Source organism: Heterodontus francisci, chromosome 27 (genome assembly GCF_036365525.1).
Source record: "Heterodontus francisci isolate sHetFra1 chromosome 27, sHetFra1.hap1, whole genome shotgun sequence".
Lineage (NCBI taxonomy): Eukaryota > Metazoa > Chordata > Chondrichthyes > Heterodontiformes > Heterodontidae > Heterodontus > Heterodontus francisci.
The window spans coordinates 3,929,195-3,952,343 of record NC_090397.1 but is presented as its reverse complement, the minus strand read 5'-3'; the positions used below and the strand labels follow the sequence as shown (position 1 = coordinate 3,952,343).

The window sequence follows — 23,149 nt, the reverse complement described above, 5'->3', positions numbered from 1 at the left end:
AAGATTCATGCTACACCTCCTTGTTTAACCAATCAGTGCGGTACAATTCGACTTCACCCACGTGGTGACATGCAGTACATCTGTTACTGAGGTTAACAATACACTCCATTCTCAATACATACTTGTTACTAATAAAATATTGTTTTGTACCAGCAAGATAAAAGAAAGCGGACAAGCAAGCTAATTAGCAAGAGCATAGGAATCATCAATAAACATTCTGGTCTCACTCCCTACATTGATCACGAGTTCTGTCTCTACCTTGTGACAAGTAATTGTGGCGCATCCTGCTATCTCTATTAGGTGTACATTCCTGAGTGTTTCGTGCAGTCTGCAGTTACCCAAAGCAGGGTAGTATATACTGATAAGAGGGGCCTAGCACTCCTTATCACTCACACAGGGATGGACATCATTTGATTCACAGGAGTCCATTTGTTCCAAACCACAGGGAGTCACACAATCAGGCCATAAAGAACAGATGTCTTTTTAATTACCGGTGTCGGCTATTCTTTGCAATCTCACACTCTCAGACTTTACTTTTAACTATCTCATTGTGGTTTCTGCCACTTAAAATCAAAGCTCAGCAAAGCTACAATTCCTAACTTGGCTATATTTCCCATTAAGCATAGTGCCATGCCTTTCTGCTCACTTCCACACTGCTGCCACCAGGCCTGAGTTACAGGGCATCACTTGTGAGGTGCAGATGACCATGAAAGTTGACTCTTTTCAGAAATGAAAAAACCCATCATTTTGCATTGGGAAGTGAGTCTGGAACTTAGGTGCACATTTTATATGGCAATTTTCTGTTGCTGTGTGTGAATTTGCTGTGGATTTCTACCAGATGACAGGAGCCACTCTGTACCAGCTACAAATTTTACATCAAGTAAAAATAACTGTTTAATTGTATAATTTTTATACAGAAAAAAATCTTGTGTTACAAGGGTTTGTGAAATTTTTATAACATGGGAAGTCTTCATGAGCAAAAAGGAGAACCCTTGATATAGAAGACAGAAGTTGATAGTCTCCTGTAGCTCCGCAATTCTCTGAGCTATCTGCACCCATCTAATTTTGGCCTCGTGCAGCCAAATTTTAATCACTCTACCATTGGTGGCTGGGCCTTCAGTTGCCTCGACCCGAAGTTCTGGTATACTAAACCACTCAGTCTCTCTCCCTCACTTTCCACCTTTAAGACACTCCTTAAAAGCTACCTCTTTGAACAAGATTTTTGTCATCTGACCTGATATTCCCTCATGTGGCTAGGTGTCATATTTATTTTATAACGTTCCAGTGAAGTGCCTTGGGACGTTTGATTACCTGAAAGGTGCTATATTAATACATGTTGTCTCAGAGAAGAGGCACATCAGTTATGTGGGAGACGGTAGCATCATGGTAATGTCACTAGACTAATAATCCAGAGGCCTGGGCTGATGCCCTGGGAACATGGGTTCAAATCCTATCCAGCAGTTGGTGGAATTTAAATTCAATTAAAATCTGGAATTGAAAGCCAGGCCCAGTAATGGTGCCATAAAACTATCAATTGTCATAAAAACCCAGCTGGTTCACTAATATCCTTTAGGGAAGGAAACCTGGTCTGGCTTACATGTGACTCCAGACCCACAGCAATGTGGTTAACTCTGAACTGCCCTCTGAAATGGCCTAGCAAGGCACTCAGGTCAAGGGCAATTTGGGATAGGCAACAAATGCTGGCCTTGCCAGTGATGCCCACATCCCAAGAAAGAATTTTTAAAAAATGTGCAGAAGCTGGGATTATTTTCTTAGAGCAGGTTAAAGAGAGATTAAATAGTGGTGTCCAAAATTACAAAAGGTTTTTTGGAAGAGCAAATAAGGAGAAACTGTGCCCATTGGCAGAAGGGTCAGTAACTTGAGGAAATAGATTTAAGATAATTGGCAGAGATGAGAAATATTTTTAACTCTGAGTTGTGTGATTTAGCATGCATTGGGACCATTATTTACCAGGCATCTGCACTGGGACTATTGTCATCACCTGGGATCATAGAACATTAGAAAAATTTCGACACAGGAGGCCATTCAGCCAGCCGAAAAAATTAGCCGCCCAATCTAATCCCAGCTTCCAGCACCTGGTCTGCAGCCTTGCAGGTTACAGCACTTCAGGTGCAGGTACCTTTTAAAAGCATTGAGGATCTGTGTTGGGATCACTGTTCACCAGGGATTAGTGCCAGAGAACACTGCCTCTGAACTGTGCACATGCATAGCTGCAAAATGATTTGAAATGCAATGTACAGTAAATTGGAGGGGGTCACACACAAATGCAGGGAGGGGCTTTCAATGCCAATACCACCCTACAGTATTCTTCAATCTGACCAATAATTGAGTATTTACAGAACCACCTCAATGCTCATTCACACTGGAGCATTGAAAAGGGTAAGGCAGAAGGTGAAGGAGGAGATTGAGGGCAACAGTGGATGAAAGAGATCGAGGGTGACAGCAGAGTGACAGAAAGGGTGAGGCCCAACCTGAGCAGGGCATTGAAAAAAGGTGAGGCAGAGAGTTCCACTGTGCTCGCATTACTGCCTAAATAATTTTCAATTGGACGCCCAGGCACCAACAGTGCCTCACAAATAACCAATGCCTCTGGTAGGGGCCTTATGAAACCGAGACATTTTCTCAGTATTCAGTGAGTGCTGGGGTTGTGTGTAAATTATGTTCTGAAGAAAAAGTTAATGGAACATTTACAAGTAGTACAAGATGGACGGAATGGAAACTGGACTATCTGAAACACTGCTTTAAGCAAATGGCAACGCGGCACTGGAATTCAGCTTTTGCTGAAAACCAACTCCAGCGCATTGAAATGGGGGAAGGTCAGCAAGCAAATCCAGACAAAATAAAAATTCAGATTGACAATGTTCTTCCTGCTATAAATATAAACATTTCCATGTTGTTAGTACAGACGATTAATAACCACAGTGAAATATGCTAATGCGTCTGCAGCTGGTCAAATGACAAGCTATCTCTTTGAATTTGTATTACTGCTGTAATCCAAAATAACATATAGGCTGCTGTACACAATTCCTGAGCTCATATGCTGATTGTTGATGAGAGCACCGACATTGCTATGCATAAAACGTTAATTCTGTACTTCAAGGTTTGAGGCCAGAATGATGTCAGCACAAGGCTGTTTCCTGGTATTATCCACCTGCATACAATGCTGAGAATATTACAGCTGATATCAAGAAATTCTACACAGATCACAATCTGAACCTAAAGAGAATGGCAATCTGTCATGCAAGGTAGGTGTAGCTGCCCACTTTAGAGTGTGTGTATCACATTTACTAGAACAACAGTGTTACCCATCAAGATGATCTGAGAACCGATGATGTTTGGAAACCTGTTCCAATGCAGAAAGAAATTGGAACACTATCACAAACTTTATATGCAATATTTTAGTAGATTATCTGTTAAGAAAACTCAGTTTGAAGAGCTAACGTTTTGGAAATGGATGCATTATTCAGGCCTTTGAATGAAGTACACTGGTATATTTGCTGTGAATGCCCTTCTCAGAATTTACGATGCACAATTTACTGCGCAGTGGAAGCTAATCATAATGATCCATCTCACAAAGCTTACAGATCCTAAGTATTGTATTCCACTAAGTCATAGTTATACAGCACAGAAACAGGCTCTTCAGCCCATCGTGTCTGTGCCGGCCATCAAGCACCCATCTATTCTAATCCTATTTTCCAGCACTTGGCCCGTAGCCTTGTATTTCAAGTACTCATCTAAATACTTCTTAAATGTTGTGAGGGTTCCTGCCTCTACCACCTCTTCAGGCAATGTGTTCCAGATTCCAACCACCCTCTGGGTGAAAAGAATTTTCCTCAGATCCCCACTAAACCTCCTGCCCCTTACCTTAAATCTATGCCCCCTGGTTACTGACCCCTCCACTAAGGGAAAAAGTTTCTTCCTATCTACCCTATCTATGTGTACTAGGTGACAAGTTGAGTATTTGTCTGAACTGTGCCACATTTTCAAAGAAGGTGTCTCCGTGTGATTGAAGCCTATTGCCGTGCAAAGACCAAAATTGAAAAATGCTGCCCAGTACCTCAGAAAAAAAAAGACTCACTGGAATGAGGTGAAACACAAATGACATCTCTCACCAATATTGTCAATACAACAGGCATTCTCAGTCTCATTACAAGACCATGGATGATTGATTTCCGGAGAATGAACTCAATGGTCTGCATTCGATAATATCGAACAGTTTCGGCCAAATTTGATTACGGCACAGAAAATGTGCGTAAACCTGTTCACAGACACCAAGTGATGGAACAATAACCAATCACATCTGCAAGCAGTACAAAGACAATAAATTTATCATTGTGGAAAAAATAAAATAAGCAATTAGTAGATTTGAGGTGAGAGTTACTGCCCTTGACATCAAGGCAGCATTTGACTGAGTATGGCGTCAAGGAGCCCTAGCTCTCTGCTGGTTGGAGTCATACCTAGTACAAAGGGAGATGGTTGTGGTTGTTGGAGGTCAATCATCTCAGTCCCAGTACATCACTACAGGAGTTCCTCAGGGTAGTGTCCAAGGCCCAACACTGCTTCATCAATGACTTGCCTCCATCACGAGGTCAGAAGTGACAATTTTTCATCACAAGAAAACAAAGACAGGTGAAATTTCCAGCATAACGTAACTATAATTCATGTTCAATAAGTATAAACTTTATTTACTCGCATTGTTTTATATATATGCTTTCACTGGTGGTTACAGTAAAAGGAATAAAAACTAGCATTCAGAGGAGTTTGTGGGATGTGCAGCTTAGAGGGAACAATGGTGCTAGAACCACTGCTGTTCACCAGGGATCTGTAAGGGGATCACTGTTCATCATTCGGAATCAGGAACCGGAGGTACGGTGTTGAAATTTGCAGATGATATCAAATATTTTAAACAGGTAATAATGTGGAAACTGCACCAAAGGACAGAAAGCAGAACAGGTGGTTAAATGACAAGTAAAATAGAATAGCAGTGTGAGAAGGTTCAATTTGATAGGAGGTATAAGGAGGTTACTTATTCCTCGAAAGTTAAGGAACTAACTGTGGTAGGACTGCCCAGGCTAGAATCTCACTGACTGGGTGCCTATTTCCATAAAGGTCAAGCTGTGTACACAGCAGTAATGCTGCACAATCCCAAATGACAGGTAAAGGCCATGGAGCAGGACAGGTGCCTTGATTGGCCTTTGGTTCGACACTAAGTAGTAAGATGGTTTTCAATAATTACAGGACACATTGCTGTCAGTGTCAAATATAACTAGTATTCTTTTTATAGCTTACAGGAATTTGCTTCTACGATCTGAAGGAATTGAATCAAATTATCCACCAGCTCTTAATATAAAGGGATGTCTCAGACTGCTCGGCATGGCAAGCTGTCAGAGATCTATTTAGTCTTGGAAGGGGAAAGGGTTTATTTGTTGGAATACTCCCACTGCACATTCCCTCCAGCAGTACGAGCTCTAACATATAGCCAGATATCACCTTAATGTCACATTTTTCAAAGTTTCAGCTCTTTTCACTGATTTAAGTTTCATCCAATAAGTACACTTTTTGTCAATCTGTTTAACACTCTCGAATAGCATGAAGACAACAAACTCCCTTAAATGTGGAGCAATAATTTAAGTGAGGCCTGTCTATTGCGTGGTCATTACTGAGCTTAACTCTGAATCAAAGCTTCATCATATGAAAGGGAAGTCCTTCTGTCATTCCAATTCCAGGACTTTTGGCGAAAGTATTTTCATCAGTAGTTAACAGAAAGCAGAAATGCACTGCTCTGTTTCTAGCGGCATGTTGCTTTGATCGGCTTTTGCAAGTGCACAGGCTGATGCGAGACATAGAAATAACATAAGATCAGCATGAGACGCTGATTTCCTGGACAGCCACGGATTAGTTTTATTCCTTTTGCAAGATTTGATCTTGCAGTGCTGGTTATTGGTTAGTTTGGTACATCGATCCATTCAGAGACGTTACTTGTTTGCTGCTGCATCCTGTGTGATGGTTACACATGAAACCGAGAACTGAATAACTGGACTGATTGCACTGCGTGCTCCCATCCCTTTAATACAGCAGGAAATAAATGTCCATAATCCAATCCTTCAGGCAGTTACTCAGTGCCATCACTTGTCAGAACTTCTATTTTATTTTTCCTTTGTCCCCGGGTTCTGTGTAGTTTGAGATTTGCTTCCGTTACTTCCCCAAATGATTCACAGTCGGACGGAGAAATCTCATCTTTTAACGCTTCGTCTTCACTTTCATCAGAATCACTCATTTCAAACAGAGACACATTCTGAAATGGTACAATGGGTACAGGTAGCATCAGGGAGCAATTAGATAGCAACAATTTGTGGTTCAATGGATCTCAGGGTTGGGGGGGAAGGTTCAGGAGAACTGAAAGGGGTTAGGTGGGGGTCAGGGCTGAATAGGACGATGTTAGAACAAAGAACAGTACAGCACAGGAACAGGCCATTCGGCCCACAAAGCCTGCGCCGATCTTGATGCCTGTCTGAACTAAAACCTTCTGCACTTCCGGGGACTGTATCCCTCTATTCCCATCATATTCATGTATTTGTCAAGATGCCTCTTAAACGTCGCTATCGTACCTGCTTCCACCACCTCCCCCAGCAGCACTTGCCTTGCACATCCCCTCTAAACTTTGCCCCTCGCACCTTAAACCTATGTCCCCTCGTAACTGACTCTTCCACCCTGGGACAAAGCTTCTGACTATCCACTCTGTCCATGCCACTCATAACTTTGTAAACCTCTATCATGTCGCCCCCTCACCTCCGTCATTCCAGTGAAAACAATCCGAGTTTATCCAACCTCTCCTCATAGCTAATACCCTCCAGACCAGGCAACATCCTGGTAAACCTCTTCTGTACCCTCTCCAAAGCCTCCACGTCCTTCTGGTAGTGTGGCGGCCAGAATTGTACGCAATATTCCAAGTGTGGCCTAACTAAGGTTCTGTACAGCTGCAGCATGACTTGCCTAGTGGGAAGCCAGGTGGTAATGCAGTCCAGACAGGAGCTGACAGACTGAAGTCACAAGCAGTGAAGGAGTTGAGGGAGCACATGTAAAGTGAGGGGGGAGAGAAAGGGCTGCTGAAGGGGGAAGAGGGCACACCACAAGTGAATGGATGTGCCAGGTACACACTCTCCATGTGAACAGACGTGACAGGTACACAGCACACAAGCAGCATCAAGGAGCTGGACCAATCAAGCTTTGCAAACGAACAACTCCTGAGAATTCTTATTTCAGCTGTTCTCCACAGGAAGCAAGATCAGTTTGCAGAATTAACTAAAAATATTAAGATCATGATACAGAAGAGAGAGAGAGAGTAAATAGAAAACAAAGCAATAAAAGCAAAATACTAGATGCTAGAAATCTGAAATAAAAACAAAAACTGCTGGAAATGCTCAGCAGGTCTGTGGAGAGAGAGGCAGAGAAAACAAAGTGTTCTGTGATCATTAACTGCACGTGCTCCAGCGGCTTCTAGTTCTGAAGAGGTTCTGAGCGTTATAGAGTCATAGAGCCGTACAGCATAGAAACAGGCCCTTCGGCCCACCATGTCCATGCCGACCATAATGTCTATCTATACTAATCCCACCTGCCTGCATTAATTCCATATCTCTCTATGCCTTTCTCATTCAAATAACAAATGATGTGCCCAGGCTCCAGTGTGTGTGCCATCTAACCGTGCTCTTCACTTACCATTTCAATCACCTTGTCTGGACAGTCCTCTATATTCTCAATATCAAACCGACCCGGTTCTGATGTCTCCATTTGTCTTCTGAGCTCCTCATTAGCTTTGGCGATCTGCGGCAGAAAGCTCTGCAGTCGGTCCAACACTGGAGACAAAGCAGCACGTCCAGAAATGAAGATTTACATTCGTAAAGTTTTAATATGTCGAGTCTGTCTATAGGTGTCAGAATGAATGATTAAATTGGTGCATTTGTTTTAACTGGTGGGTGATACTGGTAAACCCACGGTTACTGTTCATTCCCAGGTGGTGTTGGGTCTCCTCAGCTGGTCAAGTGGAACAGAATCATGGAAAGCCCAGACTGAGGAGGGCGAGTGAACCAGTTGGCGTGTCCTGGTGCCAGCCCGCGCGAGACTCTCACTCGTAACCCCTCAACAGCTAGTTCAGCACCAGAACCATCAATGCACCCTGTGGTGCCACTCCATACTGCAAACCTACCATCGAATCACTTTCTCCTCTATATCCCACAATTAAATAAACTGCCGCAATCAATTAATAACTCAGTCAATAATTCATACAACAATCATTTCATTCGGATAACAATTCAGTTTACGGTTAATTCATCGGTGAATAAAATACCTGACTGCAAGAGGAAATGTGATTGCAACAAAAGCTTCAATACCTGTCGCCTGTGCGTTCTGGGGTTGTCAGCCCCAGAGCCAGTCCCGAACTAGAGAGACTCAGCTGTTATACTCACCGCCACTCCTGGGGACCCGCTCAATCCGGGGAGGGGCAGAGTTCCTGGGATGTTTTGCATTGATCAGAAGCTTCTGCTCAATACCTGCGACAGAAAATAGCCCAGGTTACACCAAAAGGCTCACAAACAGCAGGTTACGCTGCTTGCCCATTAGAAGATGGGGGGGGGAAAGGAGCGCGGGGGGAGGGGGGGGGGAAAGGAGCGCGGGGGGAGGGGGGGGGGGAAAGGAGCGCGGGGGGAGGGGGGGGGGGGGAAAGGAGCGCGGGGGGAGGGGGGGGGGGGAAAGGAGCGCGGGGGGAGGGGGGGGGGGAAAGGAGCGCGGGGGGAAAGGAGCGCGGGGGGAGGGGGGGGGGAAAGGAGCGCGGGGGGAGGGGGGGGGGAAAGGAGCGCGGGGGGAGGGGGGGGGGAAAGGAGCGCGGGGGGAGGGGGGGGGGAAAGGAGCGCGGGGGGGGGGGGGGGGAAAGGAACGCGGGGGGAGGGGGGGGGAAAGGAGCGCGGGGGGAGGGGGGGGGAAAGGAGCGCGGGGGGAGGGGGGGGGAAAGGAGCGCGGGGGGAGGGGGGGGGAAAAGGAGCGCGGGGGGAGGGGGGGGGAAAGGAGCGCGGGGGGAGGGGGGGGGAAAGGAGCGCGGGGGGAGGGGGGGGGAAAGGAGCGCGGGGGGAGGGGGGGGGGAAAGGAGCGCGGGGGGAGGGGGGGGGAAAGGAGCGCGGGGGGAGGGGGGGGGAAAGGAGCGCGGGGGGAGGGGGGGGAAAGGAGCGCGGGGGGAGGGGGGGAAAAGGAGCGCGGGGGGAGGGGGGGAAAGGAGCGCGGGGGGAGGGGGGGGAAAGGAGCGCGGGGGGAGGGGGGGGAAAGGAGCGCGGGGGGAGGGGGGGGAAAGGAGCGCGGGGGGAGGGGGGGGAAAGGAGCGCGGGGGGAGGGGGGGGAAAGGAGCGCGGGGGAGGGGGGGGAAAGGAGCGCGGGGGAGGGGGGGGAAAGGAGCGCGGGGGAGGGGGGGAAAGGAGCGCGGGGGGAGGGGGGGAAAGGAGCGCGGGGGGAGGGGGGTAAAGGAGCGCGGGGGGAGGGGGGGGAAAGGAGCGCGGGGGGAGGGGGGGGAAAGGAGCGCGGGGGGAGGGGGGGGAAAGGAGCGCGGGGGGGAGGGGGGGGGAAAGGAGCGCGGGGGGGAGGGGGGGGAAAGGAGCGCGGGGGGAGGGGGGGAAAGGAGCGCGGGGGGAGGGGGGGAAAGGAGCGCGGGGGGAGGGGGGGAAAGGAGCGCGGGGGGAGGGGGGGAAAGGAGCGCGGGGGGAGGGGGGGAAAGGAGCGCGGGGGGAGGGGGGGAAAGGAGCGCGGGGGGAGGGGGGGAAAGGAGCGCGGGGGGAGGGGGGGAAAGGAGCGCGGGGGGAGGGGGGGAAAGGAGCGCGGGGGGAGGAGGGGAAAGGAGCGCGGGGGGAGGGGGGGAAAGGAGCGCGGGGGGAGGGGGGGAAAGGAGCGCGGGGGGAGGGGGGGAAAGGAGCGCGGGGGGAGGGGGGGAAAGGAGCGCGGGGGGAGGGGGGAAAGAGCGCGGGGGCGCGGGGGGAAGGTTGGCGGCCCCACGGCAAAGCCAAGGCCCGGAGAACCGCCGCCATCGGGGCCCGAAGCCTCCCCGCACTTACCCCGGCCATTCCCCGCACTCAGCAGCTCCGCTGACCGCGCCGATTCCCCGCCACCACTGGCCGCCATGTGAGTGACTGAAGCCGGAATCTGAGACACGGCCGCCACCTGCCGGCCGGAGGAACTAGCGCCCGGCAGCCCGCAAAACCCGGAGCAGAGATCCCGCAAAGCCCGGAGTGGAGCGAATATCCCATAAAAGCTAAAATAAAAGCAACAAAAACAAGAAATGCTGGATTCACTCAGCAGGTCTGGCAGCATCTGTGGAAAGAGAAGCAGAGTTAACGTTTCGGGTCAGTGACCCTTCTTGGGAACCCAGTTGTAGCTGTACTGGAACAGCTTGGCTAGGAATGCGGCAAGTTCTGGTGCACAGGTCTTCAGTACCATTGCCGGAATGTTGTCAGAGTCCATAGCCTTTGCAGTATCCAGTGCCTTCAGTCATTTCTTGATAACACGTGGAGTGAATTGAATTGGCTGAAGACGGGCATCTGGGGACTTCAGGAGGAGGCCGTGATGGATCATCCACTCGGCACTTCTGGCTGTAGATTGTTGCAAATGCTTCAGCCTTATCTTTCGCACTGATGTGTTGGGCTCCCCCATCATTGAGGAAGGGGATATTTGTGGAACCACCTCCTCTAGTTAGTTAATTATCCACCACCTTTCACGACTGGATGTGGCAGGACTACAGAGCTTAGATCTGATCCGTTGGTTATGGGATCGCTTAGCTCCATCACATGCTGCTTACACTGTTTGGCATGCAAGTAGTCCTGGGTTGTAGCTTCACCAGGTTGATACTTCATTTTGAGGTATGCCTGGTGCTGTTCCTGGCATCCCCTCCTGTACTCTTCATTGAACCAGGGTTGGTCTCCCAGTTTGATAGTAATGGTAGAGTGGGGGATATGCCGGGCCATGAGGTTATAGATTGCAGTTGAATACAATTCTGCTGCTGCTGATGGCCCAGTGTCTCATTGATTTTTTTTTTTTAATTTCCAAAATATACTTTATTCATAAAAATCTGTAAAAATTACATTCCCAAACAGTTTAAAACATCATCAAGTCAGAAAATTCAAACAGTGCAAAGGTGATCAGTGTCCTTCTATACAATCATGAGTTGCCTCACAACCCTTCCATTTCATTTGTCATGCCATTAACATTTTAACATCTTACAGCAAATGAAAATATTCACGATACAGTTCGAGGGGTTTCCCATGGATCCAGCCCCTCCGTTCAGCTTGGTGGGGCGACCGTACACTGTAGCCTTTCCCCATTGAGCCTTTGCTGTGGCTGCCCCAAGCTTTAGTGCGTCCCTCAGCACGTAGTCCTGGACCTTGGAATGTGCCAGTCTGCAACAGTCGGTCATGGACAACTCTTTGCGCTGGAAGACCAGCAAGTTTCGGGCAGACCAAAGGGCGTCTTTCACCGAATTGATAGTCCTCCAGCAGCAGTTGATGTTTGTCTCGGTGTGCGTCCCTGGGAACAGCCTGTAGAGCACAGACTCCTGTGTTACAGAGCTGCTTGGGATGAACCTCGACAAAAACCACTGCATCTCTTTCCACACCTGCTTTGCAAAGACACATTCCAGGAGGAGGTGGGCAACCGTCTCTTCCCCACCACAGCCACCGCAGGGGCATTGCGCGGAGGGGGCGAGACTTCGGGCGTGCAGGAAGGATCTGACGGGGAGGTCCCTTCTCACCACCAGCCAAGCTACGTCTTGGTGCTTGTTTGAAAGTTCTGGTGATGAGGCATTCCGCCAAATGACTCTGGCAGTCTGCTCGGGGAATCATCCGACAGGATCCCCTGTCTCCTTTTCCCGTAGGGCCTTGAGGACATTCCGTGCAGACAGAAGCCAGGGAGGAGATTGCAGAGCCTTTGTCCTTGATCTTTATGTCGTCATTGTCGACAGGAATAGTGCCGGAAGATTGGAGGATAGCAAATGTTGTCCCCTTGTTCAAGAAGGGGAGTAGAGACAGCCCTGGTAATTATAGACCTGTGAGCCTTACTTCGGTTGTGGGTAAAATGTTGGAAAAGGTTATAAGAGATAGGATTTATAATCATCTTGAAAAGAATAAGTTCATTAGCGATAGTCAGCACGGTTTTGTGAAGGGTAGGTCGTGCCTCACAAACCTTATTGAGTTTTTTGAGAAGGTGACCAAACAGGTGGATGAGGGTAAAGCAGTGGATGTGGTGTATATGGATTTCAGTAAGGTGTTTGATAAGGTTCCCCACGGTAGGCGATTGCAGAAAATACGGAAGTATGGGATTGAAGGTGATTTAGAGCTTTGGATCAGAAATTGGCTAGCTGAAAGAAGACAGAGGGTGGTGGTTGATGGCAAATGTTCATCCTGGAGTTTACTTACTAGTGGTGTACTGCAAGGATCTGTTTTGGGGCCACTGCTGTTTGTCATTTTTATAAATGACCTGGATGAGGGTGTAGAAGGGTGGGTTAGTAAATTTGCGGATGACACGAAGGTCGGTGGAGTTGTGGATAGTGCCGAAGGATGTTGTAGGTTACAGAAGGACATAGATAGGCTGCAGAGCTGGGCTGAGAGATGGCAAATGGAGTTTATTGCGGAGAAGTGTGAGGTGATTCACTTTGGAAGGAGTAACAGGAATGCAGAGTACTGGGCTAATGGGAAGATTCTTGGTAGTGTAGATGAGCAGAGAGATCTTGGTGTCCAGGTACATAAATCCCTGAAAGTTGCCACCCAGGTTAATAGGGCTGTTAAGAAGGCTTATGGTGTGTTAGCTTTTATTAGTAGGGGGATCGAGTTTCGGAGCCACGAGGTCATGCTGCAGCTGTACAAAACTCTGGTGCGGCCGCACCTGGAGTATTGCGTGCAGTTCTGGTCACCGCATTATAGGAAGGATGTGGAAGCTTTGTGAAGGGTGCAGAGGAGATTTACTAGGATGTTGCCTGGTATGGAGGAAAGGCCTTACGGGGAAAGGCTGAGGGACTTGAGGTTGTTTTCGTTAGAGAGAAGGAGGAGGAGAGGTGACTTAATAGAGACATATAAGATAATCAGAGGGTTAGATAGGGTGGATAGTGAGAGTCTTTTTCCTCGGATGGTGATGGCAAACACGAGGGGACATAGCTTTAAGTTGAGGGGTGATAGATATAGGACAGATGTCAGAGGTAGTTTCTTTACTCAGAGAGTAGTAGGGGCGTGGAACGCCCTGCCTGCAACAGTAGTAGACTCGCCAACTTTAAGGGCATTTAAGTGGTCATTGGATAGACATATGGATGAAAATGGAATAGTGTAGGTCAGATGGTTTCACAGGTCGGCACAACATCGAGGGCCGAAGGGCCTGTACTGCGCTGTAATGTTCTATGTTCTATGTTCTAACATGGCCTCGCTCTTGACGTGGTTAACTTTGGTTCCCGAGGCCAGTTCGAACCGGTCGCAGATGTTCATCAGTCTTCACACAGACAGCAGGTCCGAGCAGAAGACGACGACGTCATCCGTGTACAGGGAGGTTTTCACATGAGTGCCTCCACTGCCTGGGATTGTCACCCCTCTTATGCTTGCATCCTTCCTAATAGACTCAGCAAAGGGTTCAATACAGCAAACAAACAAGACCGGGGAGAGAGGACAGCCCTGTCTGACTCCAGATTGGATCGGGAAACTTTCTGATTCCCACCCATTGATTGAGACTGCGCTACTGATGTTTGTGTAGAGCAGTTTGATCCAATTGCAGATTCCCTCCCCAAACCCCATTTTGGAAAGCACATCCATCATGTAGGTGTGCGATATCCTCCTGTCCCGCACATAGGCGATCGTATCCCTGAGTAGCGCGAGACTATCAGAGATCTTCCTGCCGGCTACAGTACAGGTCTGATCGGGGTGGATCACCAACTCCAGAGCAGACTTGACTCGACTGGCTATGACTTTGGACAGAATCTTGTAGTCAACATGAAGCAGTGAGATGGGCTGCCAATTTCAGATTTCTGCCCTCTCCCCCTTCTGCTTGTAAATGAAGGTGATGTTGCCTTTCCTCATGGATTCTGACATGCTGCCGGCCAGGAGCATACTCTCGTATACTTCCAGCAGGTCCGGGCCGACCCAGTCCCACAGGGCCGAATACAACCCGACCGGTAAGCCGTCGCTTCCGGGAGTTTTACTCGTCTCGAAGGACTCGACGGCCTTTGTCAGCTCGTCCAGAGTTAACGGCTTGTCCAGTCTCTCCCTCGTGCTGTCATCTAAGACCTCTGTGATAGATGACAGGAAGGACTGGGAGGCTCTGCTGTCTGTGGGCTTCGCGTCATACAGCCCAGCATAAAAGGATTTGCTGATCCTGAGTATGTCGGGCTGCGAAGACGTTACCGAGCCATCCTCTTCCTTCAGGCTGCTGATAACAGCTCTCTGTGTACCTTTTGGAAGAAGTAACGCGAGCACGTCTCATCCTGCTCGATGGAGCGGACTCTGGACCGGAAGATGATCTTGGAGGCCTCCTTGGCAAAGAGCGAGGCCTGCTGGCTCTTCACCTCTTGGAGGTCCTCCTTGACCTCGACCCCCATTGACTACAACCGGAGCAGATTTTGCATACTTTTCTGGAGTCGGGACATTTCCCTCTGTCTCTCTCTCGCCCTCTGAACACCTATGTGGATGAAGAACCTCTTGATGTTCTCCTTAATCGCTTCCCACCAGTGAACTGGAGACTCAAAGAGGGGTTTCACGGTCCTCCAACCTTTGTAATCCCTTTTGAGTTCCTCAACGTTCTCTGGAGTCAACAGTGTCGCATTGAGCTTCCACGTCCCTCTGCCAACCCGCTGGTCGTCCTGTAAGTGCCAGTCGGCCAGTAAGAGGCAGTAGTCGGAGAAGAACACCGGCTTGACTTCGGTGGACCCGACCGTGACAGCACGGGACACAAACAGGAAGTCAATCCTGGAACGGGCAGACCCGTCTGTTCTTGACCATGTGTATCTACGCTGCGATCTGTCTGCAGGTTTGCTGAAGACGTCGTGCAGTTTGGCATCTTTAACTGTTTTTATTAGGAATCTGGACGTAGCGTCCAGTTTGCTGTCGTCACTGCCGGATCGTCCAGCCGCATCGATGATGCAGTTGAAGTCACCGCCTAGGATGACCGGCCTGGACGTCGCCAGCAGCAGTGGGAGCTGCTGGAAGACGGTCAGCCGCTCGCTGCGTTGTACCGGGGCGTACACGTTGATCAACCGGAGCGGAGCATTGTTGTACATCACGTCTGCTACGAGGAGGCGGCCGCCCACCACCTCCTTAACTTCGGAGATGGTGAAGTTACCTCCCCGCAGCAGAATACCCAGGCCTGAGGAACGGCAATCATTACCCCCCGACCTGATCGATGGCCCGTGGGACCACCATCGCGACCATTGCCTGTAGGTGCTGAGGTGTGGTATTCCACACTCCTGCAGAAACAGTAGGTCAGCTTTGACCTTGGCAAGGTAATCCAAGGTTGAAACACATCGCGTAGTCGATTTAATGCTACGCACATTAATGGAAGCAATCCTTGCACCCATTTTTTTAAAGTTAGTTGTTGCTTCCCATAGCATTTGTCCTTGCTAGTCCCAGTCCTTCGGGATGTTCCTGCATACTCATCGTGTGAGCAAGCTGTTTCACAATAGTTCGGCTCAGAAACCCCTCCTGGTTTTTCATGCCGGGTTTGTTCCGCTGGGGTGACATTGGGGGTGGGGGGGGGTTCTTGTAGGCAGCAAGGATTGGGTTGTCCTCTACTGCTTCCCTCTGTTCCTCCTCGAAAACATCACTGCTCCCGGCTTCCCGGAGCTGAGATGCGTTGGCCACGTCGTTACGTGTGGCGCTTTGGAGTTGGGGCACGCCGGGCCCATCACAGCTTCCAGTGCTCGGGGGCTGGGATGCTTTATCTTCCATCTCCTTGGAGTTCTGTCGCCTCTTTTGAAGGGGCTGTCGTTCCAGCATTCCCCCGTCCAGTGAAGAGGAGTTGTTGCAGTCTGATTCAGAAGGTAGCCTCCTCTTGCCACTGGTTTGGGTGGTGGCCTGTTCCGCTTTTGGATGTTTTTTCTTTGTGGTTTTCCTTTGTATCACTTGCCACTGACTTGTTTGTCCATCTGCTGCCTCCTCCTCCATTGATTCTGTCTGTGGAGGAGGGGTTTCCAGGTGCAGGGTAGGTGCTGGGTTGCTGGTTTCAGCTGCCTCCCCTTTCTTCTCCTTCTCAGGTTGAAGTTTCTCACTGCGGAGAAGGTTGCTGGTCTCCTTTCGAACATCGGACGTCTTTGTCGAACCTTCTACCGGCCTTTCCTTGGACCTTGCCGCCTGAGCATAACTGAGGCAGTGTTTGGGGCAGGTTTTGTAGAGATGGCCTGCCACACCGCACAAGTTGCAACACTTAGTCTGCTTACAGTCCTTGGTCTGATGGCCTTCCTCCTTGCAGTTCTTGCAAACAATCGTGCTGCAGTTGGCTGCCACGTGACCAGATTTGCCACAGGTGCGGCAAACTCTGGGCTGCCCAGCGTAGACCAAGAAGCCTCGACTTCCCCCGAAAGCGAAGCTGGAGGGAGGGTGGATGATGGCTCCACTGGAATCGACCTTCAAGGTCACCTTGACCTGCCGCGTGCTGGTCCAAATCCCAAAGGGGTCCTTGACATCAATGCTGCTGCCGGCCACCTCGACGTACCTGGCGAGAAAGGTGAGTACATCCACCACCGGAACATGGGGGTTGTAGAGGTGAATCGTCACCACCCAGTCCCGTTGTGACGGAAGCGTGAAGAGCGGCTCCGCTGTGAGGATCGACAGTGGCGCCCGGTCCCCTTTCTCCTTGAACGCCTTCAGGAACTTGATGCATCCCGCCACGTTCCGGAACGTCACGTCGAAGTATCCACTGCTGGGGAAATCCTGCAGGCAGAAGACGTCCGTCGCTTGAAATCCACAGCACTCGAGGAGGATCCTCCTGATGAAGAAGGTGCGATCGACCGGTGCATCTCCTTCCTTGTCCTTCACGACCACCCGAACGGTGTTGTGCTCTCCCTGGCCCGAAGCTCGAAGATTGGTTATAGCCATTTTACTCAAAGCCTAGCCAGGATCAAAAGGCAATGATCATGGTCTCTTCTCAACCAAGTAAGCACTGATAAGAACAGATACTACGCTTGATCTTAGCCAAAAGGCCAAGAAGCGATCATTGATGCCGTTTTGCATTGCTAGATCTGTTCAAAATCCATCCCAATTAGCACGGTGATAGTGCCACACAACACGATGGAGGGTATCTTCAAAGTGAAGACGGGATTTTTCCTTCACAAGGACTGTGCAGTGGTCACTCCTACCAATACTGTCGTGGACAGATGCATCTGCGGCAGGCAGATTGGTGAAGACAAGGTCAAGTATGTTTTTCTCTCACCTGCTGCAGACCCAGTCTAGCCGATACGTCCTTTAGGACTCAGCCAGCTCGGTCAGTAGTGGTGCTACTGAGCCACTCTTGGTTATGGACATTGAAGTCCCCCACCCAGAGTATATTGCTCGCCCTTACCACCCTCAGTGCTTCCTTCAAGTGCTGTTCAACGTGGAGAAGTACTGATTCATCAGCTGGGTGGTGGGGGAGAGGGGTGGGAGGCAGTAGGTGGTAATCAGCAGGAGGTGGTAATCAGCAGGAGGTTTGATGCCATGAGACTTCATGGGGTCTGGAGTCGATGTTGAGGACTCCCAGGGCAACGCCCTCCCGACTGTATGCCACCGTGCCGCCATCTCTGGTGGGTTGTCCTGCCAGTGGGACAGGACATACCCAGGGATGGTGATGGCAGTGTCTGGGACATTGTCTGTAAGGCATGATTCAGTTTGTCTGATTGTCAGGCTGATGTTTGACTAGTCTGTGGGACAGCTCTCCCCACTTGGCACAAGCCCCCCGATGTTAGCAAGGAGGACTTTGCAGGGTCGACAGGGCTGGGTGTACCTATGTTGCCAGCTGGTCCATCCAGTTCCATTCCTTATCGACTTCGTAGCGGTTTGATGCAACTGAGTAGCTAGGCCATTTCAGAGGGCGTTTAAGAGTCAACCAGATTGCTGTGGGTCTGGAGTCACATGTAGGCCAGGGAAGGATAGCAAATTTCCTTCCCTAAAAGGACATTAGTGAACCTGATGGATTTTTACAACAATCGACCATGATATCATGGCCATTACAAGCCTTACTTTTAATTCCAGATTTATTAATTGAATTCAAATTTCACTTTCTGCCATGGTGGGATTCAAACCCATGTCCCCAGAGCAATACCCTGGGTCTCTAGGTTACTTGTGCAGTGACAATACCACTACACCACTGCCTCTCCTATTCTTGAATGCTGTTGGAGCTGCACCCATCCAGGCAAGAGGAGAGTATTCCATCACACTCCTGACTTGTGTCTTGTGGATGGTGGACAGGCATTGGGGAGTCAGGAGATGAGTTACTTGCTGCAGAATTCCTAGCCTCTGACCTGCTCTTGTAGCCACGGTATTTATACGGCTGGTCTAGTTCAGTTTCCGGTCAATGGATGTTGATAGTGGGGGATTCAGTGATGGTAATGTCATTGAATGTCAAGGGGCGACGGTTAGATTCTCTCTTGTTTGAGATGGTCATTGCCTGGCACTTGCGGCATAAATGTTACTTGCCACTTATCAGCCAAAGCCTGGATGTTGTCCAGGTCTTGCTGCATATGAACACCGGCTGCTTCAGTATCTGAGGAGTTGTGAATGGTGCTGAACATTGCGCAGTGAACGTCCCCACTTCTGACCTTATGATGAAGGGAAGGTCATTAATGAAGCAGCAGACGATGGTTGGGCCTAGGACACATGGGTGATTGTCAGGAAACACTTCACACAAAGGGTGGTGGAAATCTGGAACTCTAGCCTCAAGAAAACCTGTTGAGCCTGGGAATCAGTTGTAAATTTCAAAACTGTGATAGATTTTTGTTAGGTAAGGTATTAAGGGATATGGAATCAATACGGGTAATTGGAGTTAAAATACAGATCAGTCATGTTTAATTTGAATGGTGGAATAAACTCAAGGGGCTGGATGGCCTACTCCTGTTCCTATGTTCCACAACAATCTCCATCACTGAGGGCAGCAATAGCATGGGAACATCGCCTCTGAGTCACCATCCATCCTGACTTGGACACAATTACTATTGTTTCATTGCCACTGGTTCAATATCCTGGAACTCCTTCCATAAACTGTGGGAGCACATTCGCTACAGGGACTATGGTGATTCCAGAATACCCACCACCTTCTTGGGGAGATACAGATGAGTAATAAATGTGGCCTTCCCAGTGTTACCCAGTTTTGTTATTTTCCTTCCCCTTGTTCCATGTACTCAGCTTCCATTTTTCAGTTCTGAAAGGCTAGTGCCTGAATTTTTAAACTTACCTGCGTTCTCTCTAGATAGTGTCTGATGTGCTATGCATTTTCAACATTCTGTGTTTATAAAGAAATCGAGGTGGTGTTTGACAGCAGTGTTTCTGCAGTTAAGTGAAATGGGGACATAAACCTGCAGCTACGTCTATGAGGCATTGGTTCTGGGTTAATTCAAGAGAATGATAAGGGAGGGCCCTTGAAATCCTGGTCTAAGTTTCTGAAGGTGGATTAACCCTCCAAACATAAGCAAACCTGGAAGCCCTGGCAGTGAGCCTCAGCAGGAGAATGAAACCACCAACCCACCCCTTTCCAGGGGCCCCAATTCCTCATCTTGCAGCTTCACTCCCAATCCCCTCAGTCCACCCAGCCCCCTCTCCATCCCATTATCACTTCTTGTCCCACCCCAATTCCCAGCGCTCTCATCCAAACTGCTCTCACCTCTGTCCTCTCACACTGCACCTATCACTCCCCTTTGCTGCCTCTCCTACCCTTCCCTCCCACTTCCCCTTTCACCATGGCTGGTGAGTTTGAACACAGGAACAAAAGTGACTTTTGGATCATAACATTGGCAATAATTAAATCGGAAATCTGTGCATCATTCCCTCAGTTTTATTACTGTTAAAATACAAGTAATGTGCCATCATTAGACAACAATTGTTTATTACACTTCTGCTTAAAGACAACAGTTAACTTCATTCTTCATCACAATATCAAGTTACCAACAGTCCAAACGCCCAGTTAGTCTATATACAAATCACAAATCTTTCAGAAGTTAATGGCTTTGCCAAATGACGCTGCTATGTTTGCCTCTCTGAAAGCTTCTGAAACAGTCTGCAAGAGAAAAGAAAGACAATGAGCTGGACTAGACCAGTTTAATTACTAGTTTCACACAGGCTTGGCAAAGGTCTGGTGTCGGAATAACCTGTCTACACCGTTTGCTTTCAAAACAGACATCAGGACTCCATTTGCTATCAATTTCCAAGCTAAATATAAACTAGAAAAGGAAAGACTAGGAAAAACAGTGACGGAATATGACGGGAATAATGTAGAAACCAGGTGAGAGGGGCGGCGGGGAGGGGGGGGGGGGGGGGGAACGTGGGGGAAGAGGGCAGGGCAGGAAGTGGGAGGAAGGAGTCCTGGCAGCTGGTAGTTTCAATTGTGCAGAAAGTGCAAAATAATTTGTATAAATGTGAGTGGGTATTAAATGAAATAGTATAAAAATGGCAAATAAGGTGATGGACTGTTATTTCTAAAGGGATGCAGTATAAATTGGAGAGAGCTCTTACTGCCACACTACTGCTCACAATGCGGACTCCTCTACATTGGGAAGACCAAGTGCAGATTGAACGATCGCTTTGCGGAACACCTCCGTTTAGTCCGCCAGCATGTTTGCCATTTTAATTACCCCCAACCCCCACTCTTCACCTGTGCCCTTGACTTCCTACACTCTTTTGATGATGCTTGAGGATTAATCTTTTGATTAGGCATTTTACAACCTTCTGGACGCAATAAAACTCAATTCAGATCCTAACCCTGCCCCCATTTTTTTGTTTAGCAACAAATGCTAGTAAGTGCAGTTTACCCTCGCAATCAAATCATAGGAAGGACATTATGATCTTTGGAAATGTTTTCAAGATCCTGTAATCAAGATAGTTCCTTGATCGGTAACCTTTAGTGATGAGAAGTGAACTAATTATGATATTTTCTTTAGCAGACAGTCTATGGTCTGATTTCATTCCAGATTATGAAGGATATTGGGGAGACTGATTAGGACAAATTGATCATAAGGCAAAGCATTGTAAATAACAGCAGTCTGAATTTAAAAGTCAGTCAGAAGGGATGTCAGGAACAATTTGTTACAAACACAAAGGTAATAAATTTACAATATTAGCCTGTGGGGTACCGTTAGATATCTCAAGAGTAGTTGGGATCCGGAATGCTCTAGCAAAAAGGTGGTGGAAGCTGGTTCCATAAATAATTTTGAAAGGGAAATGGACGAGGATGAGGAATTTACAGGGTTACAGGCAAAAAGCAGGCATGTGGGACTAAGTACAACTGTTCTGTCAAAGAGCTAGCACAGGAACAATGGGCTGAATGGCTTTCTCTGTGCTCCGTGTTTTTCTGATTTCTATGATCTGCTAGCACTGTGAAATATCACAGAAAGCTTTTCTCCCTTACTCCATTCCTTCCCAGTGTCACTTACTGGATGGGCATGACAAACTCGGGCAACATCTTCACATGATGCTCCATACTCCATAGCAAGGGTTGCTTCATTGATCATTTCACCAGCGCCCTTAATATAAAGAAAGCCATGTATAACTACAGGATAAACAGAATCCACAGGTTATATTCTATTTTGATGCACTGAAAGTTTTGCTACTTACAGACCCTAGGATGTGTGCTCCTAGCATTCTGTCTGTTTCTTTATGGCTAAGGATTTTTACTAGACCATCAGTATCATTATTAGTCTTAGCTCGGCTGTTAGCAGCAAATGGAAATTTGCCAATCTTGTACGGAACACCCTGTGAGGGGAGAAAAATGAATGAAGTTAACTACATATTACAACAGGCTCACACACACTTTGGTCAATTCTTTACTTGTGAGGCAGACCTGTGTTTGTAGGAAATGAGCTATATGCAAAATGACTCGCCAGCATCCGTACACTTAACTTGGAACGCTCACTCCACTACGTAATGCTTTCAATTTAGTATATTGCATTTGTCACTCACAATGCGGTCTACTCTACATTGGGAAGACCAAGTGCAGATTGAATGATCGCTTTGCGGAACACCTCCGTTTAGTCCGCTAGCATGCTTGCCATTTTAATTACCCCCAACCCCCACTCTTCACCTCTCCCTTAACTTCCTACACTCTTTCAATGAAACTCAAGGATTAATCTTTTGATTAGGCATTTTACAACCTTCTGGACTCAATAATGAATCCAACAATTCAGATCCTAACCTTGCTCCCTTTTTTTTTTAAAGCAACAAATGCTGGTACTGATTCTGCTGCTGCCATTTACATAGAATTAACATTGAATATACAGCACAGAAACAGGCCATTCGGCCCAACCAGTCCATGCCAGTGTTCATTTTCCACTCAAGCGTCCTCCCATCATTCCTCATCTAAATCTATTACAACCCTCTATTCCCTTCCCCTTATATGCTACATGAGTAAATCTCCAGACCAATGTTTTCTTTACTTGTCCCATTACCACTCCTTTTGGCCTTGCACCGTTATCTCTTTTATCATTTAATCTCTCCTGTCTTCCATCCTATCACAGAACTTCCCTTTTGTCCTTCCCCCTCCCTCTGTCCTTGTTTAAAACCAGTATTTTCCCGTTCTGATGAAAGACCATTGACTGAAACATTAACTCTTTCTCTCTCTACAGATGCTATTGGACCTGAGTATTACCAGCATTTTATATTTGTCACCGATTAGTTGGCTTCAGTTTGGTTTTGGCAAAGGCAAATACAGCAACTAAGGATCGACAGCTGGTAAGATTCTGTTCCCACACATAACGGAATATAGACACACAAAAGCAAAGTTCCCAAACTTGAGCTATTTTAACAAGAACTATTTCAGTTTTAAAACCGGAAATTGAAATGAAATGTTACGCCAATATTTTCTGGTTTGAAGTCACAGGTCTTTACTTCAATGCCTAAAACACAAGACAACACTTTTTAATTATATACCCTGATACTTTCAATGTTTAACCAAG

The 23,149-nt window shown here is 48.1% G+C and overlaps 2 protein-coding genes and 1 pseudogene across 2 annotated transcripts in view; all 3 read right to left on the bottom strand.

Annotated features, from left to right (window-relative positions):
- Positions 1–768: 768 nt before the first annotated feature.
- On the bottom strand, positions 769–10,209 carry nopchap1 (NOP protein chaperone 1). Its single transcript, XM_068058743.1, has 4 exons — positions 10,110–10,209; positions 8,484–8,567; positions 7,738–7,874; positions 769–6,316 (listed from the first exon to the last, which is right to left on the bottom strand). The coding sequence occupies exons 1-4, from the start codon at positions 10,174–10,176 to the stop codon at positions 6,134–6,136; spliced, it is 471 nt and encodes a 156-aa protein (XP_067914844.1). The 5' UTR covers positions 10,177–10,209; the 3' UTR covers positions 769–6,133.
- A 6,887-nt stretch (positions 10,210–17,096) lies between these two features.
- LOC137385058 (U2 spliceosomal RNA) lies at positions 17,097–17,227 on the bottom strand (annotated as a pseudogene).
- A 2,794-nt stretch (positions 17,228–20,021) lies between these two features.
- The window catches only part of dldh (dihydrolipoamide dehydrogenase), a 71,305-nt gene continuing 68,177 nt past the window's right edge, over positions 20,022–23,149 (bottom strand). The window contains exons 12-14 of the mRNA XM_068058742.1: positions 21,813–21,950; positions 21,632–21,721; positions 20,022–20,259 (exon numbers count right to left, since the gene is read on the bottom strand). Of these exons, the coding sequence (XP_067914843.1) occupies positions 20,194–20,259; positions 21,632–21,721; positions 21,813–21,950 (294 nt within the window). The 3' untranslated portion in view covers positions 20,022–20,193. The remainder of the gene's footprint in view (positions 20,260–21,631; positions 21,722–21,812; positions 21,951–23,149) is intronic.

Bases quoted from the DNA above. Each gene is read 5' to 3' on its own strand.
- nopchap1 (XM_068058743.1), bottom strand. From the start codon at position 10,176: ATGGCGGCCAGTGGTGGCGGGGAATCGGCGCGGTCAGCGGAGCTGCTG. The intron at 7,875-8,483 runs GTGAGTATAACA...CTTTGTCTCCAG, and splicing joins GCGGGTCCCCAGGAGTGGCG to TGTTGGACCGACTGCAGAGC. The intron at 6,317-7,737 runs GTAAGTGAAGAG...GTACCATTTCAG, and splicing joins CAGACAAGGTGATTGAAATG to AATGTGTCTCTGTTTGAAAT.